Source organism: Hylaeus volcanicus, chromosome 1 (assembly GCF_026283585.1).
Source record: "Hylaeus volcanicus isolate JK05 chromosome 1, UHH_iyHylVolc1.0_haploid, whole genome shotgun sequence".
Lineage (NCBI taxonomy): Eukaryota > Metazoa > Arthropoda > Insecta > Hymenoptera > Colletidae > Hylaeus > Hylaeus volcanicus.
Genome location: NC_071976.1, coordinates 20,361,725 through 20,378,693, shown reverse-complemented (window position 1 = coordinate 20,378,693; position 16,969 = coordinate 20,361,725). Strand labels below are relative to the sequence as shown.

General features: G+C 44.1%; 1 protein-coding gene across 4 annotated transcripts in view; it reads right to left on the bottom strand.

The window, feature by feature from the left end:
- Positions 1-16,969, bottom strand: part of LOC128878529 (bromodomain adjacent to zinc finger domain protein 2B) — a 168,374-nt gene that overhangs the window by 16,011 nt on the left and 135,394 nt on the right. The window contains exons 6-16 of one of the 4 annotated variants that reach the window (XM_054126823.1): positions 13,000-13,227; positions 12,364-12,549; positions 11,888-12,071; positions 11,742-11,759; positions 10,846-11,089; positions 10,269-10,527; positions 9,177-9,550; positions 8,283-8,597; positions 7,894-8,168; positions 7,379-7,460; positions 4,104-4,673 (exon numbers count right to left, since the gene is read on the bottom strand). In XM_054126823.1, coding sequence (XP_053982798.1) covers positions 4,104-4,673; positions 7,379-7,460; positions 7,894-8,168; positions 8,283-8,597; positions 9,177-9,550; positions 10,269-10,527; positions 10,846-11,089; positions 11,742-11,759; positions 11,888-12,071; positions 12,364-12,549; positions 13,000-13,227 — 2,735 coding nt within the window. Of the gene's footprint in view, positions 1-4,103; positions 4,674-7,378; positions 7,461-7,893; positions 8,169-8,282; positions 8,598-9,176; positions 9,632-10,268; positions 10,528-10,845; positions 11,090-11,741; positions 11,760-11,887; positions 12,072-12,363; positions 12,550-12,999; positions 13,228-16,969 lie in introns of all 4 variants that reach the window. The other 3 variants (XM_054126817.1, XM_054126831.1, XM_054126837.1) reach the window with 3 other exon arrangements.

Below are 16,969 nucleotides of genomic sequence, written 5' to 3'. Positions count from 1 at the left end.
AGAGAGAGAGAGAGAGAGAGAGAGAGAGAGAGAGAGAGAGAGAGAGAACAGGTAGTAAAGGAAAAATGTGAAATATAATCAAGAGAGCGCATGCAGGAGCCAAGCAAATATACTCGCCTTATGTGTGCACATATTATTTTGTGTCAGTAATATTATATAATATTAATCGCTGAAGCTGATAAATAGTCTTGTTATAAAACTGTACTTGTGTGCCAGCCTGTACAAAATGTAGGTTTCTTAATAGCAGTGGTGAAATATGTGATCGTGGTAGTATTAGCTATACAGTAATAATAATAATAATAAATCGTAACAATAATGAAGAGCCATAATCGTGACAGAGCGTAAGATCAATCGAGTTAATCGACATTACGTGTATCGCGTGACAGCGTTTACTCGAGTTTCAACAGAGTAGAGAACGAGAGAGAAGATGAATTAAAAAAAAAAGTAGCGTCGAAAAGGGGAGAAAAAATAGTAAGCGCTTCGTATGCTCGATCAGCTGGTACTCGATAATCGATAGAACACGTAAAAATTCGAAAAAAATACGGCATGCTGGATAATCATGTAGCTAGCTGTTATTCTTGTATAGTGACAGGAGAAGCACAGGATAGCGTTACGACAGTTTCGGTATTTTATTGTATTTGTTGTCGTAGATCCGCAAATATCGTATAAAAGTATTTATCGTGCCTACGTATATGTGTGTATGTGAGTCAGCCTCGAGTTCGCAACAATGTTCACGATGCCTGAATCTCGTGAAACTTTCTTCGATTCTCTCCTTCTAACGTTCGAAAGAAGCTTCTTGCCAGAATCGAGAAAGTTCAGAGATCGCATCTTCGATCCCTACCGGGGTCAGAGTTGAGCAAACCTTATTTCGAGTGACAAATAAAGATTCGAATATGATTTGACTCGTTTCTGGTAAGATCTCGCAAGTTAAGCGTTTCGCATCGTTCACGAAATCGCTTGCTGATTTATCCTTCCGTGTTTCGTTCGTAGATTTATTCGAATAAAATTTCATTCGTACGATTACTCGAATAACGACCAACTCCGATCGGAATCCCCTCTGTCGTGGGCGATCCAAATCGAGCTTCATTTTCGAAACGCAAACACCGAGTAATCCCCCAGCTTCGTTTATTTAATCGTTTAATACGTTCGACTGACAGTCACAATTCGTCGATGTGTTCTCAATAAAAACGTGATGCTTCACGCGAGCGCGGTTAAATATTTAAAAACGATAATCGTGTTATCTTTTCCTCCTCCTTTTTTTTTTTTTTTTTATTGCAATTTCAACGCGACGTTAGAATCAATATTTCGACACGTCGAACGTATATTGAATTGGAGCGCTACAGATGTTTCTATTGCTTTTAATTAGAAATTAAACTCGATGAAATTAACGTACTCGGGAGTAAGAGTGTTCAAAAACATTTGGAAAGTCAATATCAAAGGACTTCCTTGTACATTACAAATATCATGCTCAAGAAATACAGAAAACTTGGACCAAAATTATCGAAAGTATCGCGGCTCCGAGCCAAACAATTTCATCCCCAAAAGTTACGAGATATCGATACGTTTGAAATGCATGGACCACACGGTATATTCAATCAGCAATGCCAGTTTCGTATTACGCGGCTTATTGGGTTTCAAAACAGAAACAGTCTCGATTTGGAGGTCTGGAGGTGGACAAGAGTTTGTTCGAATAAAATCAACGAGGAACAATGAATTCGTCACGTTTATTCTACCAGGTAGTTAAATTTCCCTGCGTTCATAACTCAAACTCCGTTCTTCGTTCAGCAATGGAACAAAAGCGTATCTTTTTATTCGAAATAAGAGCGTTGCTCGTCTCTGATCGCCCACAGTGTCCTACGAAAGCACCGTGTGTGCGTCTAAATATGCGTGGCACGTGTGTGTGAAACATGTGTGATGTGTGTCCTCTTTCGTTCGATCGCTAGGTGATGCACTGACATTAACGTGGCAGACTACTGGTGCTCCGGTGTCGCGTTTTCCGTTCGTACGTTCACGAGCGATCGCATTCTTGCCTCGTTGCACCGCTGGAAAGTTTCGACAGAAGGGCGGAACAAGTTTTCCAGGGTAAAAGTTTTCGCGAAACGCCGAAACTCCCGATGGACGCGCGAGCACGACAGCGTTTATTCTCGAGCGTAAAATTCTATGGGCCCCAAAACGAAAGCAAAGAAAGACGACAGTGTCTCGTGTAAAAATCGATCCCCCGATCGATCGACGATCGTTTCGCTGAAAGATCGTCTCCCTCGTGGGGAGACAAGCGTGATCGAACCAAAAATTTTGTCTCGCAGGCGGAATTGCACGCGTCCTCTGTGGAAACGTAACGCAAGAAACCAGGAATACATCTTACGCGAGGAATGCAGACACTACGAGGAAGAAACGAAAGATAAGCGAAGAGAAATAGGTGACTCGATGGGGTACACGTGACTCGTGAATTTCGTAGCTCGCGATAGTTATCGAAAATAAATCGCATGGTCACGGATCCGTCGAGAGTGAAGGGGATGAAACGCGTGTACGGTGAGAGAAATGAAGTTAAAGTGGTTACGACGATCGGTATTCAGAGGTGACTTGATGTGAAATGACGATGTACTCGATAATCGACAACAAAAAGATGTTATATGGTCACATATACATGAAACTGACATGAAATACGACTATTTAAAAAAAAAAGTAACAAAAAAAAGAACAAAAAAAAACGAGTAATATCTTACCTCTGGTCGTCACAGTGAAACTTAATCTATCGATGAGGGAGCGAGATGAGCGAGGGAGATATGTATGGGCCGTGGGAGGGACTGAGGGGTGTTTTGATCGCAAAAGGGAGGACAACATAGAAAACCAGGCAATCGTAGTCTTACCTCGAGAGGTCCTTCGTGTCAGTCCTCGTGAAATCAGAAGAAAACATGGCGGGGAGAGGAACAGCGTGAACCAACGAATCACAAGGACGACAGTAACATTCATTAGTGAACATGAAGTCGATGAGACGGGTTTAATGACGATGTAAGGGGAGAGGGTGTTGCAGTTCGCGATTTACGGGGTTGAGGGGTGAGGGGGATCGACCGTGGAGGCAAAGGTGAGATGGTAAATTCCTCGAAAGCAATTCGTCGAGAGAGCAACCGATGGACAAAGGATTCGCGGAACGAACGGTGGCGTCGCGACGTCTCCGGTCGTCTTCGAGGGAGGACATTCTTTCGGGGATGCTTTCTCGGAAAGTACTTTTCCCTCGATGCCGTAGTTTCGTGCTTTGTCGAATGATAAAAAGTTCCTTCAATCGGGAACGCTGCTTATACCTGGAGGTACTGTTTCGTTCAATTTGACCACCCTATAGTACCCGCCGTTGCTTTTTTAATTGAATGCTAAACTTAAAGCAATGTCTTTTCCGACGAGCTTTAAGCAGTTTGATGCAATGTAATCAGTCAGCTGTGAGTATACTCGTCATGCGTAAAGTTTAGTTACCAGTGCAACGCTCATAAACTTCCCTTGCATTGCATTCATTATTGCCCAAAGAATACTCCATTTAAATATATAATAAAGTGTCAAACATGAACGAAACACGCTGTATTTCTGGCAACCTGAACGCACCTCGCGCAAAGTACCCTCCGAAGTGCACAGTTCTCCCAAAGAACTTCTCCGAGTGAAGTATGCCGTATCTCGTTGCTACTGTCTTTGGATTTCAAGGGAAGATCCACGCCTCATATCAGAACCATTAATTTGATTCATACATAAATAACTTTCAAACGAAGCAAGATGTTATCTCACAATCCTCCAGATAACACGAATCAGGCGATTCTGATAAAGGAGTGGTTTCCCCTAAAATCATAAAGTAGAGACAAAGGAAGCATAACTCTCGGATGGTATCAACAAAAATCTCCGAAAAGGTCTATCGAGTTCACCGTCCGACGACCACGCGTTCCGCGAATTCTCTCCACCAAGAGCATCCGTAAAACCACTCCGGAGGAAGCATGACAACCGGAGGTTCCAAGCTCTCTGGCTCGCGAGCTCAACACGTGGGGGATGGAGAGTTGGGTTTTTCTTAATTTTTTTTTTTTTTTTTTTTTTTTTTTTGAGGGGGGAGGCGTCATACGACATCTTACCTCCAGAAGCTCCTGACTTTGCGTCTGGGTCTGGGCCTGCTGGGTATTGTCCATGCTGGCGTTGGTGGTGGTGGTGCCTGTGGACGCGGTGCTGGAGATTGGCGTGACAGGCTGCGTGGTTGATTGCGACTGCGTCAACAACGGCAACGGTGCTGTCGAGGCGACGGTCGTGCAGGTGGTCGACAGGGGTGGCGGCGGAGGTGGTGGCGGTGGTACCACCTGCACCGTCGGTGGTGCGACCACGACCGTCGGCAAGGTGGTGGTCGTATTCGTGGTGCAGGCGGTGCTGAGCACCGTATTGGTCGCCAGCGACGTGACCGACACCAGGTTAGACGAGGTGGACGAGAGGCAGGACTTTTTCGCGACCGCGTCCTCCGGATGGTCGGTGTGCGACAGCATGTCGCGGTTCCTCCAGCTCTCGGCGATGCTCTCTCGATTCTTCCAGATGGTGGCCACAGTGCTGCTGGCCAGACCCAGCTCGCGCGCCACGTCGCTCTTGCTCTTACCGCGTTCGATCTCTTGGATGATCTTCATTTTCTGCTTGATCGTGAACGCTAGCCGCTTTCGACCCTGCGTTTGTAGGTTTAGGGATGCCCAATAATCGATCGTGTTAATCGACGGTTCGTTACGTGTCGGGTCGCGTGCGAGTGATAACCTTCGCTCTTTTCGGTAGCCCGTCCTTTGTTCGGGGACGTTTGCGAATTGTTTAGAGCTCGGGTGAGTAGTAGGTTGTGGTGGTGGTGGTTGGGTTCGTAGCGTGGTCACTCTGTGAAGAGGATAGGCTGAGCCTTTTTCAAGCTTCGCAACGAACTGAAAGTTGCAAGAGAACAAACTAAGGGGCTCGGATGCTGCCAGAGGAGGAGAGTTCGTCTCATTTTTTTCTCGGCCGTGTTGTGTGTGCCTCGACATTATAAACGATGATTATCTTGCTCCTCGAATAGTGGGATTGTTTAAAGAGAAAGTGTAAATTGAATCAACGTTGGATGTGACTTATCGTGTCGTTGATTATCAAACAGTGTTTTACTCAGTGTGATTATCATCATTGTTAGTTAGGAAATCAGTGTACAGCCTCGTGAGGAACGCTTCGAAGTAACCAATTGAGAGAAATCCTTGGTCACCCGAAAGAGATATAATACTTGAATCTTATAATCATTATTTAAGTGCCCGAGATTATTTCCTTATCTGTCTCAAACATACGGGGAGCCTAACAGATCCTCGCCACCAAGTCTACGAAAGTAGTGAATGAGCTACACCCTGGGGCAAAGGTCAACGAACTCTCCCGTCAACGAATTCGCCAACGTTCGAACATACAAGGATCTCGATCGACGGTGGTCCCCGTCCACGGAAAGTTCGCGTCGATTAGGATCGATTATCGGTAAAATGGGCATCCCCACGGTCGCGTACCAGGCGTATAACCAAACTACATCTAACATTCGAACGATTTTTCCCTCTCTTATCGACGTTCTTCCCTCTTAACGTCACGTTCGGGGCGGCCTGTGTTACGTGTATGTTTTTCAAGGTGGGGTAGGGCACACGTGTGATGTACAGTGCGTGTGAAAAAGGTGGATGCAAGTGAATGCGAGGGAATGAATGAGCGAACGAGTGACAGTGATTGAAAGGGGGTGGGGGTGGTTTTTTGGAACGGTGTGTCTCTCCGATATCGGGGCCACTTTGGAGAACCATCACAATGGAGATATGGGACTGTTAAAAGTTTCTACGCTCGCGCATCTACTTCCCCGAGATTCCCGGCATGCAGACGGAAAAATTCTCGCAGGTTTTTACGAGATCGTGAAATTGATTTCACGAGGATGGCGGAACTTTGTCCTCGCGTTACGACAGCCATAATCGGCGAGAAGTTTTCCCTGCGATGCTAGCGTTCTTTCCGGACGCTTTCGAGACCGTGCACTCCGATTCAGTTTTCTGCTAGATACCAATAATCACCGCGAGCTTCGAATATCGAATGCTCGATCGGAAGTTTCGTATCTGGTTCGATCGGAAGAGAGATGGTTGGAAAAATCGGAGGACACTCGGTCAAAAGCGACGTTCCTAAAAATGCCAAGGAGCACGAAGTGCCCGCTGTGCCGCTCGAAGAGCAAAGGAATGTGTAATCTCGTTCTAATTGATCGAATGCTAGACTTCTCACACGATCATTCGCCTTTACCTAGGAAACTACGTGAGGAGAACATTATGCCACGGCAAAATCGATACTCTGAGACTTGTCTACAGCGTACATACAAAAAAATAAAGCGTCGGGAGCTATGCATCGAGTTCACACGACTATACAGACTTCGAGCAACAAATTTCGACGTTAGTGACCACTAGTTTCCATGGGAACATCGAGACCACAGGTTGACGTCGGTGTTCTAAACATCACCGCGAGAAAATTATCACCCTTCGAGTCTGATCGTTTATATTCATCTAGTCTAAATAATATGTGTATAATAGATGTAAAATTATATTTCGGAAAATTGATCCAGTAAACGAACGATAGATGAACATCGACGTCGTCGCGGTCTCCATTTTCTCAGCAATCTTTTCCTCGCTCTTTCTCTATGGAAGCCACACGGTTCGTCCGGTCGGTTCGAGAAACCCAAAAAATCGTCGGGTCCTCGCTCGGTCGCGTCGAGTCTCGCCGAGTTGAGGACCCGCAAGCGAGATGCAGCCACATTAGGATCTCCGTTAAACGGCTAAAAGATGTTCGACTCACTGGGAGTTAAACGAAAAGAACGTATCGGGGAAGAAAATCAAAAAGTTAGGCTTGGAGGTGGCAGAGGTGTTCAGGGGGTGTGTCAGTCGGAGAAAGAGACTCGGGAGGACATGCTGGGTTCTCCTGTCACTATTGCTAGCGATTCTTGGTTGACTATGGGGTGTCGGGTGGTCATCGTGTGTCCTGGGACGTTTTCTCTGGTATACGGATCGTAATAGGGGTTCAAGGGGTTCACATATGCGAGTATACAAAGTATCTGGTTACAACAATATCCACTGGAGGAATGTATATAGACATATATATATATATATATAATGTACAAATTGATTTATATGTATATAATATTTATATATAGATATAAATGATATATATATATATATATATGTATGTATAATATAAATACGACACACACAGAGAGCATGCGACACGCACGACAGGTGGACAAAATACAAAAAACGTAGTAGGTATCCCAAATAGAGTAAGAGAACAGATTCCTTGTGAATGAAACAACGAGAATTCGAGACAAAACGTGAAAAGGAAGACACGATTGTAAGGAGCGTCAACTTACCTCGAGTAGCTGCTGATTTCTGATCTCTCGTTCCCGCCTCACCGCCTCCTGCCGTTCCGATTTCTCTTGCTCCTTGATGAGCCTGCAAACCAGGATGCCATTAGTCGTTCTCACTCTGTCCATTGTACTTTCCAGTCTTCGAAAAGTAAAATTCGCGCGTCGAACGGTCGAAAACAGATCAGTCAATGAAAGGGTGGTGACGCAGTTATTCGAAAAGCACGTTGGTACAAAAATATCGGTCTTTGCGTGATTTGTCGTCGAGAAAGTGGTCTTGAATTACCAGTTGATTCCGATCCGACTGCATTAAAGACCTGTCACACCGAGCGAGTTACATAACGGATGGTGGGAAACACATTTACCGACTTGCACCCACAAGGGTATCGCTTTACAGGCCATACGATCGTGCCTGGAGCAGCTCGCTACCTCTAATACCCACAACATAATTTATTGCTCTTGCTGAAGCCGAAAGAGTAGCGCAGAGTGTAAGTTTCACTGTCTCCTCGACGTTAACTTACCTAGCTTGCTCTTTGTGACGTTGGGCCTCCTCCTTCGCGAGTTTCTTCGCGTACGCAAGCTTCTCCCTCTCGTACTGATTGTTCGCTCGCACGTCCCTGAAACCACCCGCGACTCGGAGCTCCTCCAACCTTCTAGCCACCTCCTGGGCGCCCAACCTGACGAATTCCGCCTCCGCCAGGCCCATCGTCGGCTGCAGGAACTCGCCTATCAGGGGACGGGACGAGAATGAGAAGTTCGCCGTCGTCAACTCTGCTGGATTCTGTTGTTCCAGGAACTGAAAAGTTACGATAGCTTATATTGATACTCAAAACTACCAGGATGTTCATGCAAATTCATGTTTTTACAGATAGAGAATCGAAATTTAAATGAAAATGTGTTTTATCTAAACCTTAGCCAGATCTGGACTGCTCCTGAAGGTCTTTCCGCAAGGGCTGTAGTAAGACACGTCACCCTTTATCACTCCCGACTTCCCCAATCCCTTGATAACGGTCTCCCGTTTCCAGCCCCGCTCCAACGGGACCTGAAGATCCCTCTCGCTGGGCTTGATCTTTCTTCTCTTCGCGCTAGACACTCCGTCCATGTTATCGTCGTCCGTATCCGTCACGACGTCCGTGTTGCTACCGCTCTCGCTGGTCACGTCCATGTTGCTCTCCTCGCCGGACACCTCCAGCAGCTTGTTCTTCATCTTCTCCTGCAAAGACCGCTATATAGGGAGCATGGTTTTAGTGCGAAATCATAAGTGAAAAAAAGCAAACAAAAGGATCGGCTCCTTCCTATATTCTTCTTCTTGGGCATACCTGGCTGGCGCGTAATTAAATTAAAACTGATTTGAAATAGATTGGAAATGGGGAATAACGAAATAATAAAATGCTAAATTTATTAACTAAAAGTTTTGATTTTATTTCTAAAATGTCACGAATAAGCTAATATCTTTTTACTACGAGGAACTGGCCAAGACTAACTGACAAACGTTAGAAGAAAAAGATAGGAAGAATTTGTAACAGTATACGTTGCAGTTTTCACGCATCTGAAGAGGCTCTACGGAACTATAGGAAGGATCGTCAATGGCACTTGAAAGGGCAAGTCTATTATATATACATTGTACATATATTCTCGATACATTTATTTTTGTAGCAAAATAAAAGGTTGAGTTATAGTAAATATTCCAACAAAATAAAATCAACTGCGGTACCAAGTCAAAACGAATACCTTCTCGATTATTAAATAAGCAGAGTTATAATAAAATAGTGTTAGTGTGTGAATCCACGGCGACGATTTTTACCTGACTCTTGTCGTCCGTTGCGGTGGCGTGCAGCTGAGCAGCGAGAATGTTCGACCTCAGCAAGGAGACCTGGTGAGACAATGGTACGCTGGGATCCAAGGTGGGCGTAGGCTTGATGCCCAAAGCTCTGCTCTGGGCCAGCAGCGAGGCCACGGTGTTCTTCTTCGGCTTGGACACCCCGCGACCAAGATTCCTAGGTCGACCGTCCTTGTGGTGTGTCGTACTGGCGCTCTCGCTCTCCTCGCTTCCGCTGCTCGGTCGTTGCGGCGAATCCGCCGCGGCGAACAGCTGCGCCAACGACGGACTAGGCGACGCCGGGACCGGCACCGAGTTTTGGGGCACCCTTCGCGGCTTCGGACCCGGCTTTCGTCTCGCTGCGATTCGAGAATCGAATTGTTCCATGTGAATTTCTTGCAATGTCTCTTGGAAAGTTGATATTAAGGGGGTATGGGAGTCTGCAAGGCCGTAAAATATGGTGTAGGACGTTGTATTTCGGACCGCAGCCTGTGGTATTGTTTATTTGTAACGTCTAAAAGAATGCTTGCAATAATTTAACAGGTTGAAGCCCAGTGGAAGCTTTAGAATTTGGAAGTTTAGGGATTGGTCTCGATCTTTGGGAATTAGATTGAGAAAAGGGGGAAACTTCCCTCTTGGACTACTCCTACATCTATGAAACTGAATTCTCTGTCGTGTCTGGTATGTCTCGTGGATTCTAGTCAGGAAAAATATCTAAAAAATATCGAAACTTCTCCTACTGTGAACCTACATCTTTTACATCACAATGGATTTATTATAGCAAGCTGGGAATTCAGTCTCATGGTGCAATTGAAGGTTGATCCACTGGATGCATCTTTGGGAAGTGGATTGAGAAAAGGAGGAAACTTTCTTCTTGGACTATTACTTCAGCCATGAAACTGAATTCTCTATCGTGTCTAGTATGTCTCGTGGATTCTAGTCAGAAAAAATATTTAAAAAATATCGAAGCTTCTCCCACTGTGAACCTACATCTTTTACATCATAATAGACTGATTATTGCAAGCTTGGAGTTCAGTCTCATGGTGGAATCGAAGGTTGATCACTGGATGGACTTACATGTTCGATCGGAGGCGAGCAACGACTGGCTTAAATTACTGAGCTGGCTAAGCGGCTGACTACCAGAAATCGGCGAGCTACTGCTAGTCGTCGCAGGTTTCAGGGAGAGGTTCAGCGGCGCGTCCGAATCGTTCGAACTGTTCGCATTGGTGGTCGTGTACGACGTGGGTGCTGACAGAACGGAACCGTTGGTCGAATGTGCCGGCAATTTGATCACTTCCACACGATCTACCGGCTCTCTGTAGTCGTTCGACTCGGTCTGGAAAATAGTCGAACGGCGACGTTACTCTGACGACCAGTCAGCGACGACTAGCCGATATTCCGTGGTTGTAATCGCTACTAGGAACTTTGTTTTAATCGAATACGAGCTTTAGAAGTGATATGGACGTCTAATACTAATTTTCGAGAGTTTAATATCAGTACTTTAAGATAAAGAGGAAAAGAATCGCCCATAGAGGTTGCTATTTGCAAAGTTTTGTTGTGTGATGAACTACTCCATCTATTGGAGTAAATCTTTTTCTCTATTTTAACGAGTTCGATACTTCTTCTGACTGTACTGCGTGGTAAATGCAATTACCCCTGTACGGTTGTACTTTCTCGGTTCCATCATCAATGACGTCGTTGTCGTGTTTGTTTGATGAGCGCTGAGAGCAGGCACCGGCGGCGGATGAACGCTTACGCTCGGTGTGTCCAAGGATATGGTCTTCTTCCTGCCGCGGTTCGTCGTGCCAGGCACCTTTGGACCGACTATGCTCGACGTGTACTTGATGATCTCTGTGTCAGGAGGTAGCCGCACACCTCCCAATATACTGCTAGGATCGCTGCGTAAAATGAAGCACAGATTACTTAACTATTTTATTCTACTTGGAATTATATCTTCTAAGTTGTTGCAAGATGAGACACTTGGATAACTCAGCGCCAAACCGATCAATTTTGTTCAGATCCGAATGTGTTACAGTCCATATGAAAGTAGGAGGATTTGAAGTCGTCGCTTTGATGCTATTGCAATTGTTTAAAAAATAAAGGTTTTAAAAGATGTCACGTTTCATTGATTCTTACGAATACTGCACGTAAAATAAAATGCAGGACAATTCACTCGATCCGTGCCCCGAAATTGTTGACCATCAGAAGTATTTAGATGTCGTTCACTCGCGTGACGCCACTTTTTCAATCTCTCCCCGCCGCGATATATTAAATTCCACGGAACGAGCAACCAGTTAAAAGACAAATCGTCGAAAGCAGCGTGCAACGTTAAGCACCACCAAACAATCATAACAACGAAATTACGCGGTTACGAGCACCGCATAAAAGTTAAATTGACCGACACACGCGGTAGCGAGGGAGAGAGAGGGAACTGTAACACAGAATTTACCGTGAGAAATTGTCGAATGCGAAATAAAAATCGAGAACACCGGACCTCTTTCGTTTTATTTTACATGTATTATTTCCCCGGGGTTCTTAATGGTCTCTCACCTGCCCTCCTTCGCTGAACTGTGGACGTATCGGCAAGCGTGGAAAAATAATTAATGGGTACGGTAAGTGTGCCGTGGACGCGGCGTCAGTTAAAAATAATGGAGACGAGAAAATACAAAATCGATTTAACGAGCGCGCACTCGTACCTGACGACGTTCGTTTGGGAATTTGGCGTGCTGCTGGCCGAGGTATTGTGATGGGAGGACGTGATCGGTGCTTGCGTCGACACTGGCAAACTGCTGCTCGTCATGCTCGGCGTCGTCGAGCTGCTGCTGTTCGCCGGCGTCTTGTGACTCTTGCTTGACTTAGCTGTGGTTTTGCGACAGGGAACTTCAGCGATTTTTAAGTCGAGAACGAATAACGAGCTGTTGTACGTGCGCGATCGACTGAGAGAATCGTCCAAACAGGTAGTGTAAGACAGATACACTCTAACTTCGACTCAGTCATCGACACTTTGAATTTGTTTCTTTGACGTGAGTATATGGCGTGATTCCACGAAGCTGGAACTACCAGGGACGATCATTTTTTCTACTTGTATGTTTCGGACGACTCTCTGACCCGAGACGCGCTCGTTCGAGCCCGCGTGAAGGAGGAAGATGAAATGAATTTTGCGGATACTTACACTTACTGGACTTGTGTGACGAAAGGGACGGGGGATTAAGTAGAGAGGCCGGATAGGGTGGCAGAAGACTCTCAGCACCAGGCGGAAATCCGGGGAGTCCCGCCGCCCCTTGTAACCTCGCCAGGTAGTCCTGTGCCGCCAGGTGCGAGGCCACCGTCCACCATGCTGCGCTCGCAGGATTGATACCTGAAGCAATTCGTCGACATTTCGTTATTCCACGATCCCTTATACGCATAATAACATTGCTAACACAACGCGATAAAGTATTTTAATTACACTATATCGTAGTTACATTTAAAATTTGTAAGGATATCGACTTAAGAAGTTTGCTCGTCGCCTTTGACTAATAAATGAGTCGTTCACTGCACAAATCGATTAACTCTACCAGTCACATAAAAATTGTAACATTACTGACGATTATTTTTTGGCTATTCTTTCTTATTAATTTTACATACCGTTAGATGAAAGCTACATCTGTATTTATACATTCTTCGATATTTATTTGAATTTATATTGTAAAGGGTTTTTTAACAAACAATGTACATAATGTCATCTCATTTCTCAACTTTTTGTTTTATGGAGCTAATCGATTTGTGCAATGAAAGAGTCGAATAAAAGTGTATAAAAATATTTTACCTAAACTCGCAGCTTGACTGGCAGCCACGCTCAGGGTACCAAGACTGCTGTGAGAGTATGGGGGTGGTGGTGGTGCAGAGGCCGGCGTGTGGCCCCCAAAGCCCGGAGCAGAGCCACCTCTGCCCAGCATGGCGTAAGCCGATGGCAAATGATGGGCCCCCAACCCATATCCACCGGGCATTCCACCGAAAAGCGACGAAGCTGCACTGTCGCCTCGAGGCCAATACGCTGTAATCAGAATCAAAACGACCAGGTTCAATTGTTGTTGAAAGCTGCACTTTGACCACAGGTTGTACCTGCGTTTATATCAACGAGGCATCTAATTCACATTCATACTAGTTTAATAAGCTAGCCATTGATCAGTTCTCTACACTTATCGATTACAGAGTAGCTCGTTAGTTGTTTGAACTTGAGAAGGTACTGGTGAACTGCTCTATGGGTCGACTGTGGAAGATCGATTAGTCTTCTTCTGTATTATTCTAATTCTATTCTATCTCCCATTTCCAAGAATAAGGAGTCAAACAACAACATGAAACGTCGACTGTGGATCCGAGGATCGTGGGTTCGAATCTCCGTGCCTTATTTTTCGTTTAGACTCCTACATAATGTCGGTTATAAAATCATTCATTTCAAAAAGAATTACTTGCCCTACGAGCATAGTTCATCAATCAAACTCAAACAGCAAAATCCCCTCTGTTTGCCGTTCAACTAGCGATGGAAAAATGTTTCTCCTTTCATTTGCTGCAGTCCTCGTTATCGAAATAATCAATAATTTAATTGCACCTGCGAGTTCGATGGGGAATGGGACGATAAAGCGGCATTGTTGCATATTTTTTCCATAGAATCGCGGATCAACTTTCCTCTGTTCGAATCCTCTCGTTACCAGCGCGTTTCCGCCAACATTGTCAAGCATGTTGATTCGTCTCGGTTTAGTGTTACGCGAACTCCCGTCAGCGATTCGAGTTAATTAACCAATTATCCGCGAGCGTCATACGCAATTGATTTACTCTGTACAGTTAAATACAGGCTGCTCCGCTAGAAACTGGACACCTTAATGTCATCGCCATTTGAAATGACAGGGCGTTGGTATAAAAAATCATGTACCTCTGACGGGTATATAATGTACTGGTAGCAGTTTCATTGAGTGACAGTAAACGTTTCTTTAACTCGAACTGTGTAATAGTAATTTATCATAAAATTTCAATAATAACGATACCTCATTTATTCAATGCTAAGTATCGAATATGACGCAAGTTCCATTCAAGTAGGTTCTCGGTTCTCGACTGCGACTGCGAGGTACAACAGGTAAGAAAAGTTCAACAACCTTTGCTTGAAGGTCATTCAAGGTCAAATATCTTAGCAGCTCAATATCTTTGAAAGTATTTGTTTTAACATAGCTAGCTTCTCAGAATTTATTACTTTATTAAATTCAGCACAAAAAACTGGTCAGTGCACTAAAACACAATGAAGGTGACCTAAACAACCCTTCTTACACCGTCACTCACCCTTCAAGACTACATAACTTGAAGACACGTCACCTTTTTCGATTATTTGAGATGCCGAATACACGTATGGTGTCCAATAACGATAATTCGTTCGCCCCTCGGTAACAAAGGACGCAAACTCATCGAAAAATATTTGTAAATTCGGGAAACGTAATTAACAGGGAACGAGCCAGGCCACTATTATCCGTAATGGCGAAATATTTCGGACTTTGTTACGTAACCGTGTTAACGAGCGCAAAACCGAATGGAGAAGTTGCCCGCGGTAGAAAAACCGAGTCGTGGCCCTCGACAATACATGCAAATGCAACGACAAGAACCAATGAATTCGCTACGCGAAAACGCGTTTAAATAATAGAACTCGTGAGCCGAAAGTAAATCATCGCGTCGCCATTACGCCGAAACTTCCATTATCGAAACTGGAGCTGGGCTTGATGCACGCCTCCGCATCTGAATATTCATAAAATACAAATCGAATCCACGGGTAATCGAGTACTTTTGTTTTTGGATGTTCGGCGTGTTATTAGAATGATTGTGTATCCGGTTATTCGAATATTCGTTACATATGTATTTGGATATTCGGAGTAGAGGTGCCGAAATTGTGCTACTTAAAATTGTAGTTCGACGTCTGAGATAATTGTTATTACACCTTAAACTTTAAGACGTGTTTTAGTTAGCATGTTGTCTTATTTGAAAGTGAATATTCTTTCGCATCCCATAGCGAAAGGAGAGGCCGTGTCGTCAAAATAATATTTAGAGATGATCTCGCGACTGTACGATCCTCGCACGACGAGGATGACGCTTGTCTTTAAGGAGTGGAGGCAAGATAGAGTTAACTTCTTTTATAAAGCTTTCTCGATGATCCTAGCCTTAAATATCGTGGTGAACAACTGACAAGGCTGCAGGACTCTGAAATGAATTTTTTATACAAAAAGAGTTTATACAAAATAATGTAATTTTTAAGAAACCAAACGATGCAGACTCAGTTGAGATGACTCGAGTCTCAGCAACGAAATCGCCTTCGCTAATTATGATTATCGAAATCGCGTGTTAGCCTATTGGCCAAGCAATAATTAAACTATTAAGACATATCGACAATAATAATAATAATAATAATTAAGCGCTGTATACGTGCACGCCGGCGTTGTCGAACAGGAAGCGTGGTAAATTGTAGAAGCTAGGAACTCGTTATGGTAATGTCGCTGTCGCGGGCGTTAGCGCGAGCGAACGAGCAAAAATGGCGACTCGAAGTCGATGCTTTCTAATTTTCATAAACCACCGACGATTTTCATTAACCTCCCCCAGTCAACGACGGCGCGATTAAACAATCACCGTACGTGCTTGTTACGTACTGCAACCGCATTGCGTAATTCATACTCGATCGTCTTATCGCTGATTACGCTAAACGTCATCCATTACGCGTTCTCGCTTGAAATAATAGGCATGGTAATACTCTGACTTGGCACGAATGTGCTTCGAAAGGTATGGTCAGTAACCCAGTCTTCGCACGATGTTTGAAAACGTTTCGAAGTGGAATGCTTTCGAACAAGTTGATTGAATGAGAATATGAGGAGTTTCATCGATCGTCAATTTTGTACGAATTTATTTAAGGTAAATTTTATGTAGGAATTTATTTAGTGTAAATTCAATGGAAATTTATTTTGCCGAAAAAATATTGAATTATAGCCAAATTATTCCCATTTTAATTTAAGCATTTTGAAAGGCGCTTTGAATTGGAAGGAGTGAATATGTCATGCCCAAAGAAGGCTGAGAGGATTACTAGAATATGGAGCATAGGAATATGTTACTAGGTGGATGTGTCAAGGTCGCTGTCGTTGCTTAAATGGAGCGTTCTACTTATTTTGATAACCACACAGAGGTTCCTTCAAAATGCACAGTCACTGAATTGGCCACGTTATAGGTATCAGACCTCCTTCCGCTTCCCATGATTCATCATAATTGATAGCTATTCAATAACAGAGCACTCCATGAACTCCGCACTGCCCGTAATCGCAATAGACATTGGAATCCGATGCAAGTTAACTACATTTGCGTTAATGCTACAACTCATTATACCGCGATAAACTGCGAAATCAGTGTATACACTAGTCGATAAACAGTGAAATCGATCATAATCGACCCAGAAAGGATACCTTGAAAAAAAATGCATTATACATACATCTATAACTTTTCATTTTCATGTTGCATACAATTAGAATCATTTCTACTTCGAAAGGTTAAACGAATAAAAATGTTTTAATCTGCATTATTATATCATGCATTCCGGATAGTGAAAGTAAATACTATTTGGGAATTCTGTTGATTCATTTTCAAGAAAAGAGAGATATCCGATTATCTTTTACAAAAACGATGTATTCCTTCCACTTCGTCATCTATTGAACTTCAATCCAGGTTCGATTAATAAAACAAACTTTCCACTCAAAACAATCGACACGGTAGGCAAAGAT